We start from the raw sequence: 24,727 nt of genomic DNA, 5'->3' as shown, positions 1-24,727 counted from the left end.
GGTACTTGCGTAATTAAGACATCACTTTTTAGGCCACGTTCACATGTTCCGTATTTAGGTCAGTATTTTCCATCAGTATTTGTAAGCCAAAACCAGGAGAAGAACAATCAGAGGAAAAGTATAATAGAAACACGACACCACTTCTGGATTTTTCACCAACTTCTGGCTTTGGCTTACAAATACTGATGTAAAATACTGAACGTGTGAACGTGGCCTTGAGAGAATTCACTTTGCAGACATTTATGACATAAATGTATGACACATGCAGGTTCCAGCTTTGTTTTGCGAATGCATCTCCATCTTGCACCACCACGAATAGAGAGATTGCCGAGCAATGCGCGGCTCTCTCCTTTGACTTCTATGTGAGTTTTGAAAAAAAAGCCAACGGCGCTTGCTCAGCAATTTTCAGAAGATCCATAGAAGTCAATGAAGATAGACACGCATGTGAGGTCATCGCTACATTTATGACGGCATAAGATGGAAATTCCCAAGATAGGTGTGGGCCAGTGGTGGGAGGTCCTGTAGCTATGCTATAAATGTCTAAGATCATCCCTTTAATAGCTCTTGTATGAAAAGTTTAGGTAGAGTGAACTCTTCCTGCCTGAGTAAGGGCATAATTATGTGAACCCACCATAACTGATCTCAATTTCCAACATGGATGTGTCACCTCCATAAAACTAAGTAGTTGGTCAACTAACCCCCCAAAAATACATGAATTTAAATAATGGCTTCTTCCTTTGTAATTACTAGGTTTGTTTGTCTTGGACATTTCCTTTTTTTAGGATAAACTGCTAGATAATAAGTTGTTGGAAATGTGGCATTTATCTGTGGGGAAACCTGCTAGCTGGTGATCAGTTCCCTTGCAGCGCCACCACAGGAAAAACGAAGCATTACCCACTGACCATGAAAATCAATAGATTGCTTGTTTTGACCATTCTCTGCTCCACAAAATTGACAAAGGGACCTGTCTACAGAATAAAAATACTTTATATTAATAAAGTATTTGACAATGGAAATGTCTAAGCCAAGCAAACCTCTTAAGTAACTGTTGAAGAATAAAACCTGCTATAATCCTTGTACATAAGATAATGTTAACTAAAAATGTACTGATTACTCTTTTTCAGTTAATGCTCATGTCTTGCTAATGACTTTTTACAGCAAATATATAAAACAGTTACAAAGCAATCCCTAATGTCTTTTTTCTTTTTGTCTCCAGCTCGCAAAGTCTTGAAGACCTTGGAACTCGAAAAGGTGTGAAATCAGATCACGACAGACTACGTTCACTAGTTTCCCCAGTGACTGGTCTGTATATGCACATTGCCACTTACAAGTGGTTTTAGCCCAACTTAAAACCCTTTACTTGTAATTACAAAGATTTTCTACGCTTTTCAGCTGCTTTAACCCTCATGGATAACACAACCTGGTTTCACTTGGATCTGCTTTGTACCGAGACACCTAAAACGTTCATGGATAACATGGGGCTACTTCTATGTTTCTGTATGATCTTTTAGGATGTACAGTATCTTAGGACAGATTCACACATCCTTAGCTGTCCCACGACCGGTCTGGGCACCGTGATCTGCACTCGGACCACAAAACATAGATGTGTGAGTTTGGTATAAGACAGACCCATTTTTTAATGAGTAGGTTTCTGAGATTTTTTGGCTTGCCAATTAAAAATTGAATTTACTCACTTTTACTTCTTGACAAAAGTAGCCAAATTATGTTTCGAGTTGCAGATATTAAAGGGTTGATCTGAAAGTAATATTGAATTTAATACTATACTACTACCTACTTTAATTACTAATCTAATCAATTTTTTAATGTGTAGAAGAGAAAGAGCTCTCACTCACCTGTGTGTAGAAATAATGTGGCTCGGAGAAGAGGCAGTGTCTCTGCCTTGACATAGAAAAGTTCAAAGGGAAAAGTAATCTGGCCCTGCGAGCACAAAGGTTGCTTTATTGAAGTGTGAATAAGGACAAAAATCAGTGTAAAGTTAAAATACCATGATAGACATGGATAAAACATTGATGCATTTCAAGTGCGTACACCCTTTGTCAACTACTAATGGTGTGCTTACCTGAACCAAAGCGACATTGGAGAGCAATCTTGTGGTCACTCCCCACAGTTGCTCTCTCTGCTGTAAAATGAGATGTCATCAGGCACATTCTTTACAGAGGCCGGGCTGTGTCTTTTCTACTGAGCATGGACCGGTTGCCAGTTTCGACACATGCTAAGTATGTTCTTCGTGCGTGCCATGCTCCTTGTTGCGCTCCTCCGCAGACTTGCCACACTAATTTGTTGTGCTTATTCATTGGCTCGCCAGTTTCATTTACTGTGGTGTGGCTGTTTTCATTTTGACACATGCACAGTACCTTGTTGCTAGTCACTGCATGCACAGTAAAGAGATTTGGCAAGCCAGCAAAGGAGCTCAATGAAGGTGCGTGGAGACGACATGAATGAGTGCAACAAAGGAGTGTTGCAAGCAAGCGAAAGAGCTCAATGAAGGTGCATGGTGATGGTGTGAATGAGCGCAACACCGGAATGTTGAAAGCCAGGGAAGGAGCTCAATGAAAGGTGCGTGGTGACGACATGAATGAGTGCAACAAAGGAGTGTTGCAAGCCAGTGAAAGAACTCAATGAAGGTGCATGATGATGATGTGAATGAGCGCAACAAAGGAGTGTTGCAAGCCAGTGAAAGAGCTCAATGAAGGTTCATGATGATGATGTGAATGAGTGCAACAAAGGAGTGTTGCAAGACAGCAAAATAGCTCAATGAAAGGTGCATGATGAGGATATGAATGAGCGCAACAAAGGAGTGTTGCAAGCCAGTAAAGGAGCTCAGTGTATGTGCGTGGTGATGATGTGAACGAGCGCAACAAAGGAGTGTTGCAAGACAGCAAAGGAACGCAACGAAGGAGTGTGGTTAGCAGGGAGACCAAACTGAGCATGCATCAGAATTGACAACCGGCGCTTATGCAACAGAAAAGACTATGGAAATTAGAGTGAAGAAGAAAGGGTATGGAATTTGAAAATAAAAGTAAATTAGAACAGTGGTTAGATCACTAATTTAAGTATGAAATTCACTATCAGTGGCAGACCACCCCTTTAAGTATCATCTGTAAAGCTTGACAAATTAATTACAGATGTAACAATAGCCAAATGAGCGTGTTCATATACTTAGCATTAGAACAGTGCGCTCCATTAATAGCTTTAACTTCCAAGGCATGCTGTGTTGTCAGCAGAGTGTGCTGGCTGTTCATTTGTTGCTGGTTACATCTGTGTTATAGACACTTTTAAATAGTGGCCAATTTTTTTGTCCTGTCCCAACCCAGCCCACTACCAAGAGCACCTCTAGTTCACTTTTGAGTGGTATTTACATGCAATAAATCCTGACCCTTTTCGGCCTACGTGTCCTGGGAAATCCTGCACAGATGGCCACTTTGCTTTCTATACCTCATGCAACAGTTTTGAAAAATGTCAAGAAAAGAAGACATGCCTATAAAATACATTAATTTTATTGTGCTCCGTTTTTTTTTCGATGTATAATATTAGTATAAAGAATGCCAGTCAAGAGGTGGCCTTAGGAAAACGTGTGAAATTAATAACGACGCGTGATAGATTGGGCACAGTGTCTGCTATCTGCTTCAGTATACTTCTCCCTTACTTTAGAACAGCAGTAATGAATTTGGTCCAATGGTGTTTTTGGCCATATGGGTGGTTTTAGGATATTTCTTAGCACTCCACCTGTAGAGAAGATTTCCAACAAAAAATGCTATATATTAGTCCATCGGAAATCAGACTGATTGCCACATTTTATTTCTAGTTGGAAAGGCATTTTGTTGTGAAGTCACAGAGTATCATCAGCTTTTGAGGAAAAAAACAACAGTTACAACCAAAATGACGGTCTTTCCAGTTATCACTTGGACTCAGCACCAAAACAGAAAGCTTTCACCATCTCTGTAAGAAAATAAATATGCAACATGTAAGGCAATGAACCCAGACTATGACTGATAATATAACTTCTGATTTACTAGTGGAAATGTTTACGTTTTGGGTGGAAAGCCTCAAAATCGTGCATTTTGCCATAACACTCCCGGGACATGTGAATGTACGCTTAGTTGTGTCCATGGTGACAGTTAATAGTGTGTTGCTATGGAGACATAGGAGAGGAAATTGACTGGATTGTAAATGGCATTTGGCAAATCTCAATGGGACAATGGCTAAAGCAGAAGAAAGTGTAACACTAAAGCCGAGCTCAGACGGCCATATTTCACAGTCCGTATACCCCCCACAATGAGCAGCCTGACCACCGGTCTCCCAGTCTGAGCTTACGGCCTCATATATGGCTACGAGGCTATAAGTTCCAGCCTGTGAATTGGAGTCCGCATACGGACTGTGAAATATGGCAGTCTGGACCCAGCCTAGAGATCAAGAGTTAGGATTGTTTTTCTCTGGACAACTGTCTTATTTAGCTGGTGTTTTAGTAAAAAGATCATTTAGATACACTGTACGTACCTGGTAAAAGTAGGCCCAGTTTACACGTCATATTGAGTGGTCTCTGGTTTGGGAAGCAGCTTTTACATGTTTCTAAAGCAGCAGGACATTTCTGAAGAAGCACTAAGATACTCATTTTAGGCTGTATTATTGGTCCAAGCACGATCAGACAAAACATGGGACCACACTCGGACCAATGTTATGCTATGGGACATGCATCTGTCCAATTTTTTTCTTGGCCAGAGTCCGTCTGCGTAAAAAAAATCACAGCATGCCCACTATCAGATCACACTCAGCCATGTGAGTCAATGAGTCCATGAAAAACATCGGACTGCTCTTGACATATGAGAGTGGTCCGATTTCCAGAAACTGACACAATGGAAGAGATGGAGAATTGGAGAATTTTTTTCCATTTTCCCATCCGAGAGAATTGCATCAGACGTAAATGGTGCAGATTGGCAATACCACGTGCAGCTTGTAGATAGGAGTTTCTCTATTTTGGAAGAGTGCAGCCAAGTTTGTCTAACCCTGGACTACCTCTTTAATGAGGAATATAGTGTTTGTCCCATTCTTTCAGTCAGTACTTGATTTATTCAATAATGAGCAGAAAATACTGATAAATCTATGGCCAATTAGTACTTTTCCATAGACTGTAATTTCCAGTAATGGTGTCACCTTTGATGTGATGGGAAAACTGCATTCCTCAGTTCATTGTCAGGTGACAGTGTTATATTTTGCCAGGGTGACATAATGACATACCTGCGTTTCCGAGATCGGTGGTAGATAGACTTAGATTGACATAACACAGCCTTGAGGTTTCATTTGTACTTCATTGTAATTTTTCTTTTCGATGTGAAGAAAGCGTCAAGGGCAAAAAGAGAAAAATGTACCTTTTTGTATCCTTAATATACAAATAACAGCGCTATACACTACAGCGCTTGATAGGTACATCCTTTAAAAGGACATTTCCTTTAAAAGTAATCTGTTGGGTTTTTTTTTTTAAAAAAACAAACTTTGGTTTGTTATATTAACTGTGCAGAAGAATCGGTAAGCGCAACTTTCATTTTCTATACTTGCTGTCAAACTATTTGTTTTTCCTTAGGCTGCCGGAATGCAAATGAGATTTATAGTCAGTGTTCTCCAAGTCATCAAAGATATGTGACAGCTGCTGAATACAGAGAATACCAGCTCGGCCCAGTGTTTTATATACTGTAACAAAACACTTGGAAGAAGCAAGATGCTATTTATCTGATTATTTAAGACATTTTCTAACTTTGGTTTTCAAGGGATACAGTGGGGAAAAAAAGTATTTAGTCAGTCAGCAATAGTGCAAGATCCACCACTTAAAAAGATGAGAGGCGTCTGTAATTTACATCATAGGTAGACCTCAACTATGGGAGACAAACTGAGAAAAAAAAATCCAGAAAATCACATTGTCTGTTTTTTTTTTCATTTTATTTGCATATTATGGTGGAAAATAAGTATTTGGTCAGAAACAAAATTTCATCTCAATACTTTGTGATATATCCTTTGTTGGCAATGACAGAGGTCAAACGTTTTCTGTAAGTCTTCACAAGGTTGCCACACACTTGTTGGTATGTTGGCCCATTCCTCCATGCAGATCTCCTCTAGAGCAGTGATGTTTTTGGCTTTTCGCTTGGCAACACGGACTTTCAACTCCCTCCAAAGGTTTTCTATAGGGTTGAGATCTGGAGACTGGCTAGGCCACTCCAGGACCTTGAAATGCTTCTTACAAAGCCACTCCTTCGTTGCCCTGGCGGTGTGCTTTGGATCATTGTCATGTTGAAAGACCCAGCCACGTTTCATCTTCAATGCCCTTGCTGATGGAAGGAGGTTTGCACTCAAAATCTCACGATACATGGCCCCATTCATTCTTTCATGTACCCGGATCAGTCGTCCTGGCCCCTTTGCAGAGAAACAGCCCCAAAGCATGATGTTTCCACCACCATGCTTTACAGTAGGTATGGTGTTTGATGGATGCAACTCAGTATTCTTTTTCCTCCAAACACGACAAGTTGTGTTTCTACCAAACAGTTCCAGTTTGGTTTCATCAGACCATAGGACATTCTCCCAAAACTCCTCTGGATCATCCAAATGCTCTCTAGCAAACTTCAGACGGGCCCGGACATGTACAGGCTTAAGCAGTGGGACACGTCTGGCACTGCAGGATCTGAGTCCATGGTGGCGTAGTGTGTTACTTATGGTAGGCCTTGTTACATTGGTCCCAGCTCTCTGCAGTTCATTCACTAGGTCCCCCCGCGTGGTTCTGGGATTTTTGCTCACCGTTCTTGTGATCATTCTGACCCCACGGGGTGGGATTTTGCGTGGAGCACCAGATCGAGGGAGATTATCAGTGGTCTTGTATGTCTTCCATTTTCTAATTATTGCTCCCACAGTTGATTTCTTCACTCCAAGCTGGTTGGCTATTGCAGATTCAGTCTTCCCAGCCTGGTGCAGGGCTACAATTTTGTTTCTGGTGTCCTTTGACAGCTCTTTGGTCTTCACCATAGTGGAGTTTGGAGTCAGACTGTTTGAGGGTGTGCACAGGTGTCTTTTTATACTGATAACAAGTTTAAACAGGTGCCATTACTACAGGTAATGAGTGGAGGAAAGAGGAGACTCTTAAAGAAGAAGTTACAGGTCTGTGAGAGCCAGAAATCTTGATTGCTTGTTTCTGACCAAATACTTATTTTCCACCATAATATGCAAATAAAATGAAAAAAAAACAGACAATGTGATTTTCTGGATTTTTTTTTCTCAGTTTGTCTCCCATAGTTGAGGTCTACCTATGATGTAAATTACAGACACCTCTCATCTTTTTAAGTGGTGGAACTTGCACTATTGCTGACTGACTAAATACTTTTTTTCCCCACTGTATGTCACAATTTGGGAGAAAGACAGGTTTATGTGTTGTTTCTGCAGATTCAATTGCGGAATGCATGGAACTAGTTTTTTAATCTTAATACATTTTTCAGTGTAGCTGAATGTTTAAGTTTCCTTCGTAACTGATACCTTCTTGTATTTTACGTAAATCAGAAGCTATGGAGCACTACTTATAAAGACCCCCAGACACATTAAATAGCTGTCGGCCAAACAATTATTTGGCCAAGAGCTAGCCCCCAAGCTATGACTCCTCCATACATAGGAACACAGTTGTGTCCTACATGACAGAGCCACTGCCAGATTCCTTTGGCTGCGACTCATCTCAAGGAAGAACAAAAGGATAGGGCATTGTCTTTGGTGGGTTCAGGCGACTTTACCTCAATAAATATGGGGGTCTTTAGGCTGTAACTGTTATCTCCAATTAATTACTTAATGGAAATTGTCAGTAGGTTGTGTGTTGTAATTTAAATACAATCAGTGTTTCATGAGCAGGAGATTATTACTGCCTGACTAGGTGTCACGTGCATGGCAGTCCAGCTAATCTGTGTAATCCCGCCCCCCACCACTGATTAGCAATTTGCGGACCATGCGCACTGTACATAGGAAGCTGCTGGTCAGGGGTGTAGTCAGGGTTATTTCTGGATCAAAAGTACTATATTGTCATATATGGGTGAGATTGTTATTCTCATTAACTATGAATTGAATGCAATGAATTATGAGACTTTTTTTATTCTTAACAACAGTCTATGAATGACATTATAGTATTGTTGATCCAGAAATATATAACTAGAGAGAGATCATAGCTACATATTTTCAGTACTATATTATAGTGTGGCACTGATGTGGGAAATAACAGTAACAAAACTTAGTTTAGGCTACTTTCACACTTGCGTTTTTTGCGCTGCGCACCGTGCGCAGTGCAAACGCACATAAAAAACGCATCATGCGTTTGTGTGTGTTTTTTGCGGGTTTGGGTGCTTTTTTTGCGCATACGTGCGCATTACCATGCGCACGTATGCGCACCCATAGACTATAATGGGTGTTTGGGTGTAAAAAAAACGCATTGCATGCGCATGCGTTTTTTTAGGGCAAGTCGGACGCACAAAAAATGCAACAGGATGCATTTTGTGCGCCCGAGCGCACACTACAAAAAAATGCATGCGCGTACAAACCCATGTGTATGCGCACCTATGCGCACCCATGTAAAAGATAGGGAAAAAAACGCATGCGTTTTTTGCGCTAAAAAACATTTGAATAAAAGTAAATTTTTATATCCCACCTTTCTGGTATACCAATCTAAAATATTGATAGAGGGTTAATATATAGAGATGGGCGAACCCGAACAGTAAAGTTCGGCATCCGTACCGAACACCTATTGTTTGGGCAAGACACCGAACAAGGACTTCACGGAACACTGATGCCTGATGCCGTTATTAACAGTGAGAGTAGGAGAGGCTGATGGGAGTATTCATCAGCCGGTTCCTATGGTGTAAATAAATGAAAAAAAACCCCGGTGTGAGTTCCCTTTATTTTCAATAACCAGCCAGGAAAAAAAACTGACAGCTTGGGGCTCCAACTAACAGCTGTTAGCTTCAGCAAGGATATCTCTCCATTACTAAGCCATGGGCTTGATATCACATGACAATACAATGGTGACATCAAGCCCACAAATATGAACCCCACTTGCCACCGCTACAGGGCAAGTGGGAAGATCCAAACAAAGCGCCAGAATTGGCGCATCTAATAGATGTGCCTTTTCTGGGCTGCTGCTGCGGGCTGCTATTTTAGGCTGGGGAGCCAATATCCATGTCCCCTTACCATCCTGAGAATACCAGTCCCCTGTTGTCTGCTTTATCAAGGCTAGTTGTCAAAAATGGGGGCTAAACCATGCCATTTTTTAAAATAATCTTTTTAAATAATTAATAAAATCGGATTGGGGATCTCTCTATTCTTGATAACCAGCCTTGCTGAAGCTGACAGCTTAGGGTTGAAGCCCCCAGCTGTGAGTTTTGCATGGCTGGTTATCAAAAATAAAGGGGATCCCACGCAGTTTTTTTTAATTATTTATTTACAGCACAGGCGCTAGCTGATGAATACTCCCATCAGCTGCTCCTGCTTTCACTGTTATTAGCGGCAGCAGGCATCAGCTGATGGAAGCAATAGTCTCATCAGCTGTCACCACTGAACGGAGGTAAACTTTATACCTCCGATCACAGCTGCACGCTCACGTTGTATTTTGACAGCGTAGGAACCGCATCTGTCTGACTGGAGGTGATGATTTCACAGCTGATCAGAAGCTATGTTTGTTGCGCTGTCATGCACATGACAACGTGGCAAACACTGGATGTTCGGGCCCCCCATTCAAGTGAATGGTGTTTGGGTTAGGTTTCGGGTACTGTTCTGGTACTTGTACTCAAACGTGTTGTAATTGTTCAGCTGAACCCGCGGTACCCAAACACCCAAATGTTGGCCCACCTCTATTAATATACTATTTTACTAGTGTTTTCTGACTAATTTTGATTTAATCCTGGGCAATCCTTATAAAAGCAGTAGTGCTCTGCAGGGGCATATACGAATCATTTTAGCCAGACGTTTTATAACATGTCCAGTCCTATACTTGCAGATCTTGAGACAAAACTGGAGAAGGATATATAGGGAGCAGAGCTGAAGAAGTGCACCTTTCTCAAACATCAATGTCAAAATTAGAAATTAGCACTTGGTAGAGGAGCAGGTCAGTGCTGTCAGGAGGAATTAACTTTCACATAAATTTCAGGAGAAAATTCAATACAATGACTTTCATGCTAAACTAAATTAATAGTGAAGGTGTCTGAGTTACACATTAAAAGGACTATAAAACACACAGCTTTAAATTTAGAGTTTATTCCTTAAGAATATTTGGTGGTAAAACAGAATTTGTAGATTTAAGTATTCAGCAAACTTAAGAAACTAGAGGGTTTGGAGCCTATTATTCAAACTCAACTATTCTGGAATGGTCTTTGGCGTAAACTATGACATTTTATTCTTACATCTGGATTTTACCATAGTCATTGATTCAAGTGCGAAAATATTTGCTTATAACATGATTGTAACATAGCCAGGGATTCAACAAGTAATCAAGAAGTCTCACAGCAAGACAAGGAATAGCGCCCAACTCCATTAGGTCAACGTGCCACAGTGACTTCAGAATACGAAGAGTTTATGATTATTTTGGTCTCCACATTTTGCCTTCCGTCTCAATTCACAGGAATCGTACAGAAGGTGACGTCACCATACATGGTTAATGGAAACAGTGATATTACACAAAAGAGAAATAATGAACTTACTGATGACTAGAAATGAGAGCATCACCACAATATGGGACAACCACCAATCCTCATCTGTCTTCGAATAATACCAACTTAGAGGAGACCTAAAATAATAAACTCTTAATCAAAAACATGTAAATACCACAATATCAAGACCAATGAATACAAATGGAAAAATGAAATTAAATAATTTTTTACCCTGAGGAAGCCACAGACTTAATGGCAATACATATGTTGGGTTCTTTTCTCTTCTATCACTTTATAGGTTTCCTTGTTCTCTACATTTATTATGCTATGCTTTATCTTCATTGATTTGTGCTGGCAATTTATTTTTGACCTTATTTTGAACATTGCTATTTTTTATGCAAATTACTTTATTTAGTATAGAAAAATAGAGTCCTCAGTAGTTGATACCTTTTAATGGCTAACTGAAAAGATGGTAACAAATTGCAAGCTTTCGAGACTACTCAGGTTTCTTCATCAGGCATTGACTAATACAAAATCTGAAGAATTACATATTTATGCACAACACAGCACAGAAAAAATGCAATAGATAAGACAAGTGACGTGAAGCAGAACTATCTTTATGGGGGAGTGATAGACAGTTATGGCCATAAATATTGGACCAGTTCATAGATAAAGAGTGAAAGTTTTATTGTCCTCTGATTGGGGTCTGGTAATGTGTTGTGATGCTCCCACAAGGTCTTAGGAGCAAATTCCTTAATTGATGTAAAAAGATATAAACCCATGCGACACATTCATTCCTTCACTGAGTGTCAAAGGTCATCATGAGTTTGCACTCCCAGACTTTTCTGCCTCTCTGATGTATATCATTGTACCGTGTTAGCCAGTAGATAGAAGAATATTCAGAATTGAGAGTCCTCAGTGGTTGATACCTTTTAATGGTAGCCATTAAAAGGTATCAACCACTGAGGACTCTCAATTCTTTCAATACCAGTAATTTCATGTCCATGGTGCTGTGATCAGGCATACAAAAATGTTTTGCCACAGGTAGATCCATTCTTTTTTCTCTTATTGTATAGCGATGAGAATTCATTCTTGTTCTCAGTTTTTCCCCAGTCTCCCCAACATATAGACGCCCAGTTGGTCATTTAGTTCATTTATTTAGTGTACAGGGAAGATGTATATCTATGTACCGTGTTAGCCAGTAGATAGAAAAATATTCAGGATTGAGAGTCCTCAGTAGTTGATACCTTTTAATTTCTAACTGAAAAGATGGTAACACATTGCAAGCTTTCGAGACTACTCAGGTCTCTTCATCAGGCTAGACTAATACAAAATCTGAAGAGTCACATATTTATGCACAATACAGCCTAGAAAAAATGCAATAGATAAGACAAGTGACGTGAAGCAGAACTATCAATATGGGAGAGGGAGAAACATAAATATAAACATTGGACCAGTTCATAGATAAGGAGTCCGGATGTTTTATGGTCCTCTGATTGGGGTCTAGTTCTGTGTTGTGATGCCCCCACACGGTTTTAAAAGGAAATTCCTTAATTGATGTAAAAAGACATAAATCCATGCGACACATTCATTCCAGCACTGAGAGTGTCAAAGTTCGTCATAAATTTGTACTCCCAAACTCGTCTCTCTCTCTGAGAATTGAAGTTACCTTTCAATACCAGTAATTTCATATCCACGCTGCTGTGATCAGGGATACAGAAATGTTTTGCCACAGGTAGATCCATTCTTTTTTCTCTTATTGTGTGACGATGAGCATTCATCCTTGTTCTAAGCTTTTGCCCTGTCTCCCCCACATACATACCCCCAGTTGGACATTTAGTACAAATAATTAAGTACACCACATTAGATGTAATGCAGCTGAAAGTACCTGCGATCTTGTAGTCCTGATGTGAGTTGGGGATCTTTATCTTGTCCGTGGTCATTATAAATGGACAGGTTTTACATTTTTTCTGGTTGCAAGGAAAGGTTCCTGCAGTTGTTGTAGAGGACAGGGAGCTTCTGACAATGATGCTTCTTAAATTTGGGGGCTGCCTAAAACACAGCAGTGGGGGGTCTGGAAAAATGGATTTCAATCGGGCATCTTTTTGTAGTAAAGGTTGTAATTTCCGTGCAGCTCCCCTTAGCACCTCCAGATTTGGGTTGTAGGTGACTACTAGAGGCACTCGGTTATTTTCTTCTTTAGCTTTGTAATTTAGCAGGTGATTCCTTGACAATCTGGTGGCTCTTGTAATTTGGTTTTCAATTGTTCTTGGATGGTAACCTTGATTCAAAAAGGTCTTTTTGAGGCGACCAAGGTGTTTGTCTCTGTCCATAGGGTTGGAACATATACGATTGTATCTGATGGCTTGGCTATAGATAATAGAGTTCTTTATGTGTTTTGGATGGAAACTGTCCCATTTAAGGTATGTTGGACGGTCGATTGGCTTCTGATACAGGGATGTCTCTATTTCATTGTTTTTTAGCTTAATGATGGTGTCCAAAAAATTAATCTCAGTACTGGAGTAGTTGAGTGTTAAATTGATGGTGGGATGAAATTGATTAAACTGTTCGTGGAACGTCTTTAGCTGTTGCTCAGACTCCGTCCAGATGATTAAAATATCATCAATGAAGCGGTAGTAGGCCAGGGGCCTGATGGGGCATGAGGACAAAAAGTCGCTTTCAAGCTTTGCCATGAAAAGATTTGCATACTGTGGAGCCATTTTACTTCCCATAGCTGTGCCAGTCTCCTGTAGATAGATCCTGTTGTCAAATTCAAAGTAATTGTGGGTGAGGATGAATTTTATAAGTTTCACCACAGCATCAGCATCAGTCCCTGTGTTTTCCATGAAGAATTTGCAGGCATTTAAACCATCTTGGTGTGGGATATTAGAGTACAAAGATTCCACATCCATGGTGGCCAGGATGGTTCCTTCTGGTAGAGGACCTATTGCTGCTAGTTTATTCAATAGGTCAGTTGTGTCCTGAATGTAGCTGGATGTATGCTTCACCAGTGGTTTAAGAATACCCTCTACCCATCCAGATACCTGCTCAGTGAGGGTGCCCACACATGAAATAATTGGTCTTCCTGGATTTCCAGATTTGTGGATTTTGGGAAGCATGTAGAATGTCCCTATTCTTGGAGTCTCTGGTATCAGGTCATCGCCAGCTCTTATGGACTGGTCAGGCAGACAAGAAACCAACTTGTTTAGTTCCTTGTAATAGTCCTGTGTCGGATCCGACTCCAATTTTCTATAGTAGCGTGTGTCCATAAGTTGCCTGTTTGCTTCCTTCATGTAGTCTGACGTATTCATCATGACTATTGCACCTCCCTTGTCAGCAGGTTTAATGATGATTTCTTTGTTGGTTTTTAAAGACTGTATGGCCTTTCTCTCCTGGGCACTGATGTTGGATGCTTGTCTCCTGTTAGTGTCTATGATTGTGGATTTTATCAAATGTCTGAAGGAGTCTATATATTTATCCAAATGAGGGTTGCGTCCAGGTGGAGGTGTCCAGTCTGACCTTTTCCTAGTTGTTACGATCCCTTTTCCTTCGGTCTGAGTGTTTTCTGAATCTTCTGTATCATTGAAATATTCCCTCAGGCGCAGTCTCCTGAAATACTGTTCCATATCACTGCAGAGTTCAGTTTTATGTAGGGCCTTAGTGGGACAAAATGAGAGTCCTCTAGAAAGCACGGCCAGTTCCACTTTGTTGGGTTTATAATCTGAGAGATTGATGACACAGTTAGATGCTTTTGTGTCTGGAGTGGAATGGTTGTCCAAGTTGTCAGGTTTTGGATTTGTTTTGTATCTGTTTGTATAGAGTCCTGAATTGAGACGCAGTCTGTGCAGTTTCTTTTCCTTGTTATGAACCAGAAAGGTCCGTAGTTTGTTGTAGTATTGTTGTAATTTTTGCTCTGTGCTTTCTGTAAGTGTTTTCCTCAGAGTTTCAAATTGCCCCTGGACTTTACTCCTTATGCTGTAGCAGACATGTAAAAGGTGGTTCCTTAGTCTCTCAGAAGTCCTGTGACAAATGTTTTGTGCATAATGGGTATTGTAGGTATGAAGAATTGGGTTTGTAATCCAGAGTCCTTTGGGAATTAGATTCTCCTTTTTGCATTTAGATAAGAAAAAAATGTCGCTGTCCATTTGTGCACGTTTCTTCAGAAGTGGTTTTAGTTCCATAAAGATGCGGTACATTCTGGTATCCTCCATTTTGATACAGGGAAGATGTATATCTATGTACCGTGTTAGCCAGTAGATAGAAAAATAGGGAATATTTCAATGATACAGAAGATTCAGAAAACACTCAGACCGAAGGAAAAGGGATCGTAACAACTAGGAAAAGGTCAGACTGGACACCTCCACCTGGACGCAACCCTCATTTGGATAAATATATAGACTCCTTCAGACATTTGATAAAATCCACAATCATAGACACTAACAGGAGACAAGCATCCAACATCAGTGCCCAGGAGAGAAAGGCCATACAGTCTTTAAAAACCAACAAAGAAATCATCATTAAACCTGCTGACAAGGGAGGTGCAATAGTCATGATGAATACGTCAGACTACATGAAGGAAGCAAACAGGCAACTTATGGACACACGCTACTATAGAAAATTGGAGTCGGATCCTACACAGGACTATTACAAGGAACTAAACAAGTTGGTTTCTTGTCTGCCTGACCAGTCCATAAGAGCTGGCGATGACCTGATACCAGAGACTCCAAGAATAGGGACATTCTACATGCTTCCCAAAATCCACAAATCTGGAAATCCAGGAAGACCAATTATTTCATGTGTGGGCACCCTCACTGAGCAGGTATCTGGATGGGTAGAGGGTATTCTTAAACCACTGGTGAAGCATACATCCAGCTACATTCAGGACACAACTGACCTATTGAATAAACTAGCAGCAATAGGTCCTCTACCAGAAGGAACCATCCTGGCCACCATGGATGTGGAATCTTTGTACTCTAATATCCCACACCAAGATGGTTTAAATGCCTGCAAATTCTTCATGGAAAACACAGGGACTGATGCTGATGCTGTGGTGAAACTTATAAAATTCATCCTCACCCACAATTACTTTGAATTTGACAACAGGATCTATCTACAGGAGACTGGCACAGCTATGGGAAGTAAAATGGCTCCACAGTATGCAAATCTTTTCATGGCAAAGCTTGAAAGCGACTTTTTGTCCTCATGCCCCATCAGGCCCCTGGCCTACTACCGCTTCATTGATGATATTTTAATCATCTGGATGGAGTCTGAGCAACAGCTAAAGACGTTCCACGAACAGTTTAATCAATTTCATCCCACCATCAATTTAACACTCAACTACTCCAGTACTGAGATTAATTTTTTGGACACCATCATTAAGCTAAAAAACAATGAAATAGAGACATCCCTGTATCAGAAGCCAATCGACCGTCCAACATACCTTAAATGGGACAGTTTCCATCCAAAACACATAAAGAACTCTATTATCTATAGCCAAGCCATCAGATACAATCGTATATGTTCCAACCCCATGGACAGAGACAAACAAATTGGTCGCCTCAAAAAGACCTTTTTGAATCAAGGTTACCATCCAAGAACAATTGAAAACCAAATTACAAGAGCCACCAGATTGTCAAGGAATCACCTGCTAAATTACAAAGCTAAAGAAGAAAATAACCGAGTGCCTCTAGTAGTCACCTACAACCCAAATCTGGAGGTGCTAAGGGGAGCTGCACGGAAATTACAACCTTTACTACAAAAAGATGCCCGATTGAAATCCATTTTTCCAGACCCCCCACTGCTGTGTTTTAGGCAGCCCCCAAATTTAAGAAGCATCATTGTCAGAAGCTCCCTGTCCTCTACAACAACTGCAGGAACCTTTCCTTGCAACCAGAAAAAATGTAAAACCTGTCCATTTATAATGACCACGGACAAGATAAAGATCCCCAACTCACATCAGGACTACAAGATCGCAGGTACTTTCAGCTGCATTACATCTAATGTGGTGTACTTAATTATTTGTACTAAATGTCCAACTGGGGGTATGTATGTGGGGGAGACAGGGCAAAAGCTTAGAACAAGGATGAATGCTCATCGTCACACAATAAGAGAAAAAAGAATGGATCTACCTGTGGCAAAACATTTCTGTATCCCTGATCACAGCAGCGTGGATATGAAATTACTGGTATTGAAAGGTAACTTCAATTCTCAGAGAGAGAGACGAGTTTGGGAGTACAAATTTATAACGAACTTTGACACTCTCAGTGCTGGAATGAATGTGTCGCATGGATTTATGTCTTTTTACATCAACTAAGGAATTTCCTTTTAAAACCGTGTGGGGGCATCACAACACAGAACTAGACCCCAATCAGAGGACCATAAAACATCCGGACTCCTTATCTATGAACTGGTCCAATGTTTATATTTATGTTTCTCCCTCTCCCATATTGATAGTTCTGCTTCACGTCACTTGTCTTATCTAGTGCATTTTTTCTAGGCTGTATTGTGCATAAATATGTGACTCTTCAGATTTTGTATTAGTCTAGCCTGATGAAGAGACCTGAGTAGTCTCGAAAGCTTGCAATGTGTTACCATCTTTTCAGTTAGCCATTAAAAGGTATCAACTACTGAGGACTCTCAATCCTGAATATTTTTTTATTTAGTGTAGGCATTTTTGCATTTTTCCATTTGTATTTATAAAATAATAGCAGCTATACTCCCCTCTGGTATGGGCATCATTTCAGCAGGGTCGTCATTGGCTCTCCAAGGGTTCACGAGACATTGATAAGTCATGTGATCCCTGTGGCAAATCAGCAACTGCTTGACTCCCCACTACTTTGGACATAACTGACATCCGGAGGAGATGAGAGATCAGTTGCAGATCTGACTTTCACTGGATGTCAGTTTTGTTCGACGGAGGAAAGAATGTTTGGTGGCTGGAATCACATGATATTACAATGTCACATGTTCTGGGAGATCTAATATCGATACCGCTGGAACGGCATTGGCACCAGAGGTGAGTATAGCTGATAATATTTTACTTGGGGGAAACTTAGTGATTGAGAAGATGTTTGCTGAGCAGTGGACAACACCTTTTAGGTATTACCTACCTCTTGTAAGTACAACTTTTATTGGCATTGACTCGCCAACCTATTTAAACAAGGGAAGACTTAATTAGTAGGAAATACATTTTTCCTGTTTTATGATATCTAAACCTAGGGGATAAAATATGATGTAACTGTATATACTTCCTTTGCTGAGCTGTATTAGCCAGTGTCAGGAAGAGGGTCTTGTGAGGGGAAGACTCAGTTCAGGGCTCCTCACCTAGCCAAATCAGTTCTTATACTTTGCACTGACGAGGGCCAATAGCCCGAAACACCGTGTCTGCAAATTGAGATCCTGATTTGGCTTTTATCCTAAGTCATATTACAAGACTCGTGTAAAGGTTGATTGTGACTTGTAGGATCGCTACTACCAACAGGTGGCACTATAGAGTTCAAGTCCTCTTTCTCTCTGAAGAGGCATTTTAGACAGAATGTCACATTTTTCTACAGGAAAAAAGCAAACAACTGTGTTCACATGCCACAACACTACTATATGCTGCCATAAGAAGTAATAAAAAAAACAGATTTGGTATTGCTACGTTCATAAAAGTCTGAACTATCAAAATCTAAAATTAAAGAAGCACTCCCTTCAAAGTTTGTATTCTCTTCTTAATATATTGCAGACGTCATATTATACAGCATTGTGTACTTACAATTGCTTATTTTTCCTTTCTACCCAATAAATTTTTCTCTTTTCTTTGCTCTATTTAGAAACAGGAAGTCTCTTGCCCCTGCATTTATCATTCCCCTCTTCAATTCCTGACCCAGCTGTTGCCTCTTCCCTCTGCCAGGGACTTTTGCAGTGACTCATGAGTCATGCAGGGAAAATTGACCTCCTGTTTCCACATAGGGCTTAGAAGGATTCCGCTACTGTATATACTTGAGTATAAGCTGAGGCTCCTAATTTTGCCACGAACAACTGGGTCAACTTACTCACTCGAGTATAAGCTGGGGATGCATTGTCCCCTCATCCCTATCCTGGTATGCGTGGCTCCCCCGTCCCTGTCCTTGTATGCATGGCTCCCACTGTCTCTGTCCTGGCATGAGTGGCTTTCCCCCTCCTGTCCTGGTATGCATAGCTCACCCCTCCTGTCCTGGTATGTGTGGCTCACCCCCTTCCATCCTGGTATGCGTGGCTCACTCCCTCCTGTCCTAGTATGCATAGCTCACCCCCCTCTCGTCCTGGTATGTATGGCTGATCCCCTCCCATCCTGGTATGCGTGACTCACCCCCTCCTGTCCTGGTATGCATAGCTCACCCCCTCCCACCCTGGTATGAGTGGCTGACCCCCTCCCATCCTAGTATGTGTGGCTGACCCCCTCCTGTCCTGGTATGCAAAGCTCACCCCCTCCCCTCCTGGTATGCATAGCTCACCACCTCCCGCCCTGGTATGAGTGGCTGACCCCCCCTCCTGTCCTGGTATGCGTGGCTCACCCCCTCCCATCCTGGTATGAGTGGCTGACCCCCTCTCATGTCCTGGTATGCGTGGCTCACCCCCTCCTGTCCTGGTATGCATAGCTCACCCCCTCCCATCCAGGTATGCGTGTCTCACCCCCTCCCATCCTGGTATGCATGCTTTCGATTACAAAAAAAAAATCCTACTCACCCTCCTCCAGCATGCCCTCGCAGGCGCAGCACCTCGTTCCGGCTTCCAGCAGTACTTCCTGTGTTGAGCGATCACATGGCCCTGCTCATTAAAGTAATGAATATGCACTCCATGCCTATGGGAGTGGAGACGCGTGCATATTCATTACCTTATTGAGCGGTGCCATGTGACCACTCAGCACATGAAGCGCTGCAGGCGCCGGGACCAACGAGCTGATGATGCTCCAAGGTCACGCTGGTGGGTGAGTCGGATGTCTACTGGCAGACGTTGGCTGCGGGTGTCACTGTGTAAGAATAATGTATATTCATTTCTCTTTAGCAGCGGGCACCATTACAACTGCAGCTGCCGGCTCCTGCCTATTGTCACTCGCTGCGCCGCCACTCCCCCGCTCACCCTCCCTCGTCTGCTTTCTTTGACGTTGACTCCTGTATAAGCTGAGGTGGGCGTGTTCAGCACAAAAAAATGTGCTGAAAAACTCGGCTTATACACGAGTGCATACGGTAATCAGTTTCTAATCACGTGATGTCAGACCTAATGGAAAAGAGAAAAATTAGCTGGGTAGAAAGACAACATGAGCAATTGTAAGTACACAGTGCTGTATAATATGATGACTGCAATTTGTTAAGAGGATAAACATTTTGATGTCAGTGCTTCTTTAATGAACCCAATTGGTAAATGCTTTAAGAAGACAAAAAGATTGTGGAAATTGCCAGATTTGTGGTTATTCAGACATGGTACCTCTGCCAAAAATGTTCTCAGAAAATGGTGGCATAAGCGAAAATTTTTTAAAATAAATTATTACATCAGTTTAGCCCCTTCATGACCGTTGATGCACATGTACGTCATACACACTGAGCCTACAACTTTATCCAAACTTGATGGCTAATTTAATAAGCCATCAAGTACCTCTAATCACTGATCCACCAGCGGTTATTAACAAGCTAAATGCTGCGGTCAGTAACTAACAGCGGCCTTTAACACGCACAGACAGTAAGCGCATTGATCCCACCCATCGGTGCGCCCGTCACGTGATCGCGAGGCACTGATGGTTGTCTGGTGAAGAACCCCATACTTGTCATCATGATCCTCCTGTGAATAGGATATCATGATGTCTGCTATACATAGCAGTGCTGGATCTGGCACACTGCACACTGTACATTCACAGTTTCAAGTCTCCTAGGGAGACTATTAAATACAGTAAAAAAGACAGCTGGGTGAAGGGGTTAATAAAAAAAATGTTTATTTTTTGCTATTTCATAACTTCCTCTTTACTCTTTTTTTAGAACCTTGTATGGTGAAATTAACGCTGCCATTCGATGGTATAACTCATCATGCAAAAAAAACAAGCCCTCCAATAGCTGTGTCGATGAGAAATTCCAAAAGTTATGATTCTTGGAAGATGAAAAACCACAAGAATAGAAAACCGCTCAGTATGGAAGGTGTTAAGGACCACATAGTCAGCCGCAACAGTTGGCATCTGAAATACGAGATTAATCTTTTATGTAGTTAGAGATGTCAAAGTCACGGTTATAATTCGATGTTCCCCTTGTAAGCCTTACCAATTTCCTATATTTTGTCACATAGAAATGTGACTTTGAATGATCCCATTCTTGCTTGGAGGTCCGTGCTTCACACTTCATTTGGCTGCTCTTGTTGGTTAGCCTCATCATTGCAAGCACAATGGCAAAGTGCTTTAGGGTTTTCTGTCAGTGTATTATTAAGGCTACCATTTTACAATCTTGCCTGATTAGTATAATGCTATATCAAATATAGAATAACACAGTAACATAAAGTGTCTGGAGCTCAGTCCATAATATCCAGAGAGGGTCATCTAATGAAATGTCTGATTATGGCCTCCACATGTGAATTGTGGTGCCCACTTTTCCAGAAAGGATCACAAATTATTTTAGAACTGTATCCAACAAAATATTAAGGGGAATCCGACAACATGTATTCTGATAGCAGCATGATGTAGAGGCTGAGACCCTGATTCTTGCAATGTGTCACTTACCAGGCTTCAATTCAATCAATGTGTTCTCTGCTGCAGATCTAGTAGGACTCATAATCCGGAGCCCTGTATAACCCCACCGCCACTGCTGATTGGCAGCTTTCTGTATGCACTGTGCAGTGACAGAAAGCTGCCAATCAGTGGTGGGAGTGTGGTTGCACAGAGCAGTTGACTAGGAGGCTCCACACACCTAGTGTGACAACATGTCACTTTCAGCGTATTTTCACCCATTAAAATGAATGGGTTGTGAAAAAATGCTGAAAAAAAATCACCAAAAATGCAGGTATCACATAGCGATAAAAAAAAGTCATGTGCCCGAAAATGGTACCAATAAAAACGTCAACTCATCCCGCAAAAATTAAGACCTCACATGACTCGGTGGGTCAAAATATGGAAAAACTATAGCTCTCAAAATGTGGTGATGCAAAAACTATTTTTTACAATAAAAAGCGTCTTTTAGCGTATGACAGCTGCCAAACATAAAAACCCGCTATAAATAGTAAATGAAACCCCCCTTTATCACCCCCTTAGCTAGGGAAAAATAATAGAATTAAAAAAATGAATTTATTTCCATTTTCCCGTTAGGGTTAGGGCTTGGGCTAGGGTTAGGGTTAGGATTAGGGTTAGGGTTTGGTATCACATTTTACTGCATTTTTTTGTGCCAAAACCTGATTCCATAGACTAGGACTTTTTTCAACACTAAACTTTATCAGCATGCACAAGAGACAAATCTAGCATGCCACAACCTCAGCGAAAATGCACAAAAATCACAAGAAAAATCAAGGAAAACATTTTTTTTTTCTGCAGCTTCTTTTATGCCAAGAGATCAAGTTTTGCTACAGAAAAAAAATACTGAAAAAATACCTTGTATGAATTTACCCTAAATCTGTTTTCACACATTCAGGATTTAATGCGGATTTTTCAGGTTATTTTTATTTCTCATTAAATGTGCTTTCCACGTCCAGTGTATATTACTCCCATTTTAAAGTACAGTGAAAAATATCAGCACAAAGTAATGGCCACTCTGTGGATTTTTAAATCTGCAGCGTGATGATTATTTCTTTGGCTTTCACTCGGGAAATCAGCAGATTAGCCCAATTCAAGACAATGGGGCTAATCCTCTGCTCATGCGGAGCTGCTGGAACATCCGCTGTCTCGGCTTTGCCATAGGCACATACAGACTTCATACCCTGATGTTTCCATTATATAATATATATCATGGAAAAAAGAATGAAACATTTATTAGAAGCTATAAAATAATATTAAAATGTTTTCTAGCATGTCATTAGGCAATGGTCTACTGCATATACAGTATAAGACTGTGGAAAGTTTAATATTTTGTAGGATGAGTCCTTTTGGCTAGGAATCATACGAGTGCTTACACACACACACATTTATATCTTATTTTTCATTAGTTTACATTGATTTAATATCATATTTAAATACAACAAAATAAAAAATGAAAAAAAAGTTTTGATAAACAAAAGTGTAAGTTCTAGCAATCAGATACAAAAATCTGATCAGATATAATCAATAATATTACTATCAAGCATATTAGAAAGGCCAAAAAGCATGTGCATGTCGCTGTAGGTACTATCAATGAGTCCCTGATACTTGGCTTTAGCATTTCCAGTAATAATAAGCAGTGCATGGGGGCATTAGAGCATTATTTGTCCACTATAAATTTGTGTCATCGTTAAATTGTGGTTGTATTGTCCTGTGCACTGCTGCTACATGGTAGGGTTAGTTATACAGTTTTTATACTATACACATGATCAGGTTTTTAAATACATCGGTTAGGGACTACTCTGATATGGGTTACCTTGACGTTTGGTAGAGCGGCTTAGTATAGATTTTTTGCAAAAATTGTATCAACCAAATACGTTGTTATTATCTTTTTACTAGCACTTGCTGTTACTTTTTTACAACAGAGTATTTTTACACTTTTTTTGTGTTTTTCTGTTTTTTTATAGTTTTTAGTAGCTATTGAAAATGTCCTTGACTCTTTCCTTTCTCCGTAAGTCCTTCTTCAACCCCCCAAAATAGACAACGTATTTAGATCAGAGGCTTCCACAATCCTTCTTTTTTTCCTTTGTTTTCCATAAAGTGTAGCTACAGTTCAGGAGATCCGTTCTTGGCTATTTAGTTTCTCATTATGACATAATGGCAGGAGCTGTCTAATTATCATCATGAAGTGGGATAAAAGTTTTAGTTATGTTCTACATCCCATGCAATTTCATTATATTTAAAGTTCTGGTCACTGACATGGTGTCCTTCTTCAGAGAACATAAAGGTGTGTAATTCGCAAGGGGGTCCCAATGAGATCACATGACCCAACTGAGGAGACATATACCATGAAATTTCATATTTTATATAAGGTGATACTAGCTTATTTATATAGGAAAAACAAGAGAACCAGGAGTATGCGGTAAAAAATGCTACAAATTTTTATTAACGACAAAGTACACTATAAAAACACACATATAATAATGAGGTGATACATGTTTCCAGGAACGTCCCAAAGATACGGGGAAACCCACCCTCAGAAGGTACCAGACAAATCCATGAAAATGGATCCCTATAACCTTAATGAGTCACCATATACAAAGAAATCCATACAGCATGCACACTACCTAATAGCAGCACTCTTTATAGTACCCATAGTAGAGAGTATAAGTATAAGAACCAGTGTGAATGAACTATCAAAAAGAAAGATAGCTCACCAGTTAGTAAAGGGTTAAGAGGGGGACCCCACGCCAGATGTCACCCCGACGCGCGTTTAGCTGACCTAACACGCAGCTTTCTCAAGGGGAATAATATTTAAGGTGATACTGGTTTAATTATATATATTTGGGGACTAGTGATTGGATGAATAAAAAAACAAGCAAACAAACAAATAAAAGAAATAAACCCTGACAACTTGTTTACGTGAAATAGGGAGTTTTCTTTGATTTGAAATTAGAAATATGTAAAAAAAAAAAATAAGAACCCTATTTGTTCATTATTCTAGATCACCACAATGAAAACTAGTTATGTACAATACATACACCAAAAATCTATTTTTCATAACTTTATATTTTATGCACACTGAGACTTTTTTTTAATTATATTCCTGGACAAACTTTTTAAGTAAAATATCGTTTTTAATTATATCTGTGATAAATGTTGTTTTCCCTTTTAGATGCTGCATCTTTTCGGTGCCGTTCCACATGCCTGCATTTTCTTTTGCATGGTGCTGTATAATTGTACCTTTTAAAAAATAGATGATCCTATCAGCTAAACCTGAGATCGCTGCATGTACAAAGAGTACATTTCACAGCTGATCGCCCCTGCTGTG

At 40.4% G+C, this 24,727-nt stretch overlaps 1 protein-coding gene across 2 annotated transcripts in view; it reads left to right on the top strand.

The window, feature by feature from the left end:
* LOC141083682 (protocadherin-10-like) overlaps positions 1 to 24,727 on the top strand; it is a 176,121-nt gene that overhangs the window by 123,513 nt on the left and 27,881 nt on the right. The window contains exon 3 of one of the 2 annotated variants that reach the window (XM_073568070.1): positions 1,217 to 1,302. In XM_073568070.1, coding sequence (XP_073424171.1) covers positions 1,217 to 1,302 — 86 coding nt within the window. The remainder of the gene's footprint in view (positions 1 to 1,216; positions 1,303 to 24,727) is intronic. The other variant, XM_073568071.1, reaches the window with a different exon arrangement.

Source organism: Dendrobates tinctorius, unplaced genomic scaffold (assembly GCF_039654945.1).
Source record: "Dendrobates tinctorius isolate UK_male_01 unplaced genomic scaffold, ASM3965494v1 ptg000020l, whole genome shotgun sequence".
In the NCBI taxonomy this organism is placed as follows: domain Eukaryota; kingdom Metazoa; phylum Chordata; class Amphibia; order Anura; family Dendrobatidae; genus Dendrobates; species Dendrobates tinctorius.
The sequence above is the reverse complement of the archived record's forward strand: the minus strand, read 5'-3'. Positions and strand labels throughout refer to the sequence as shown.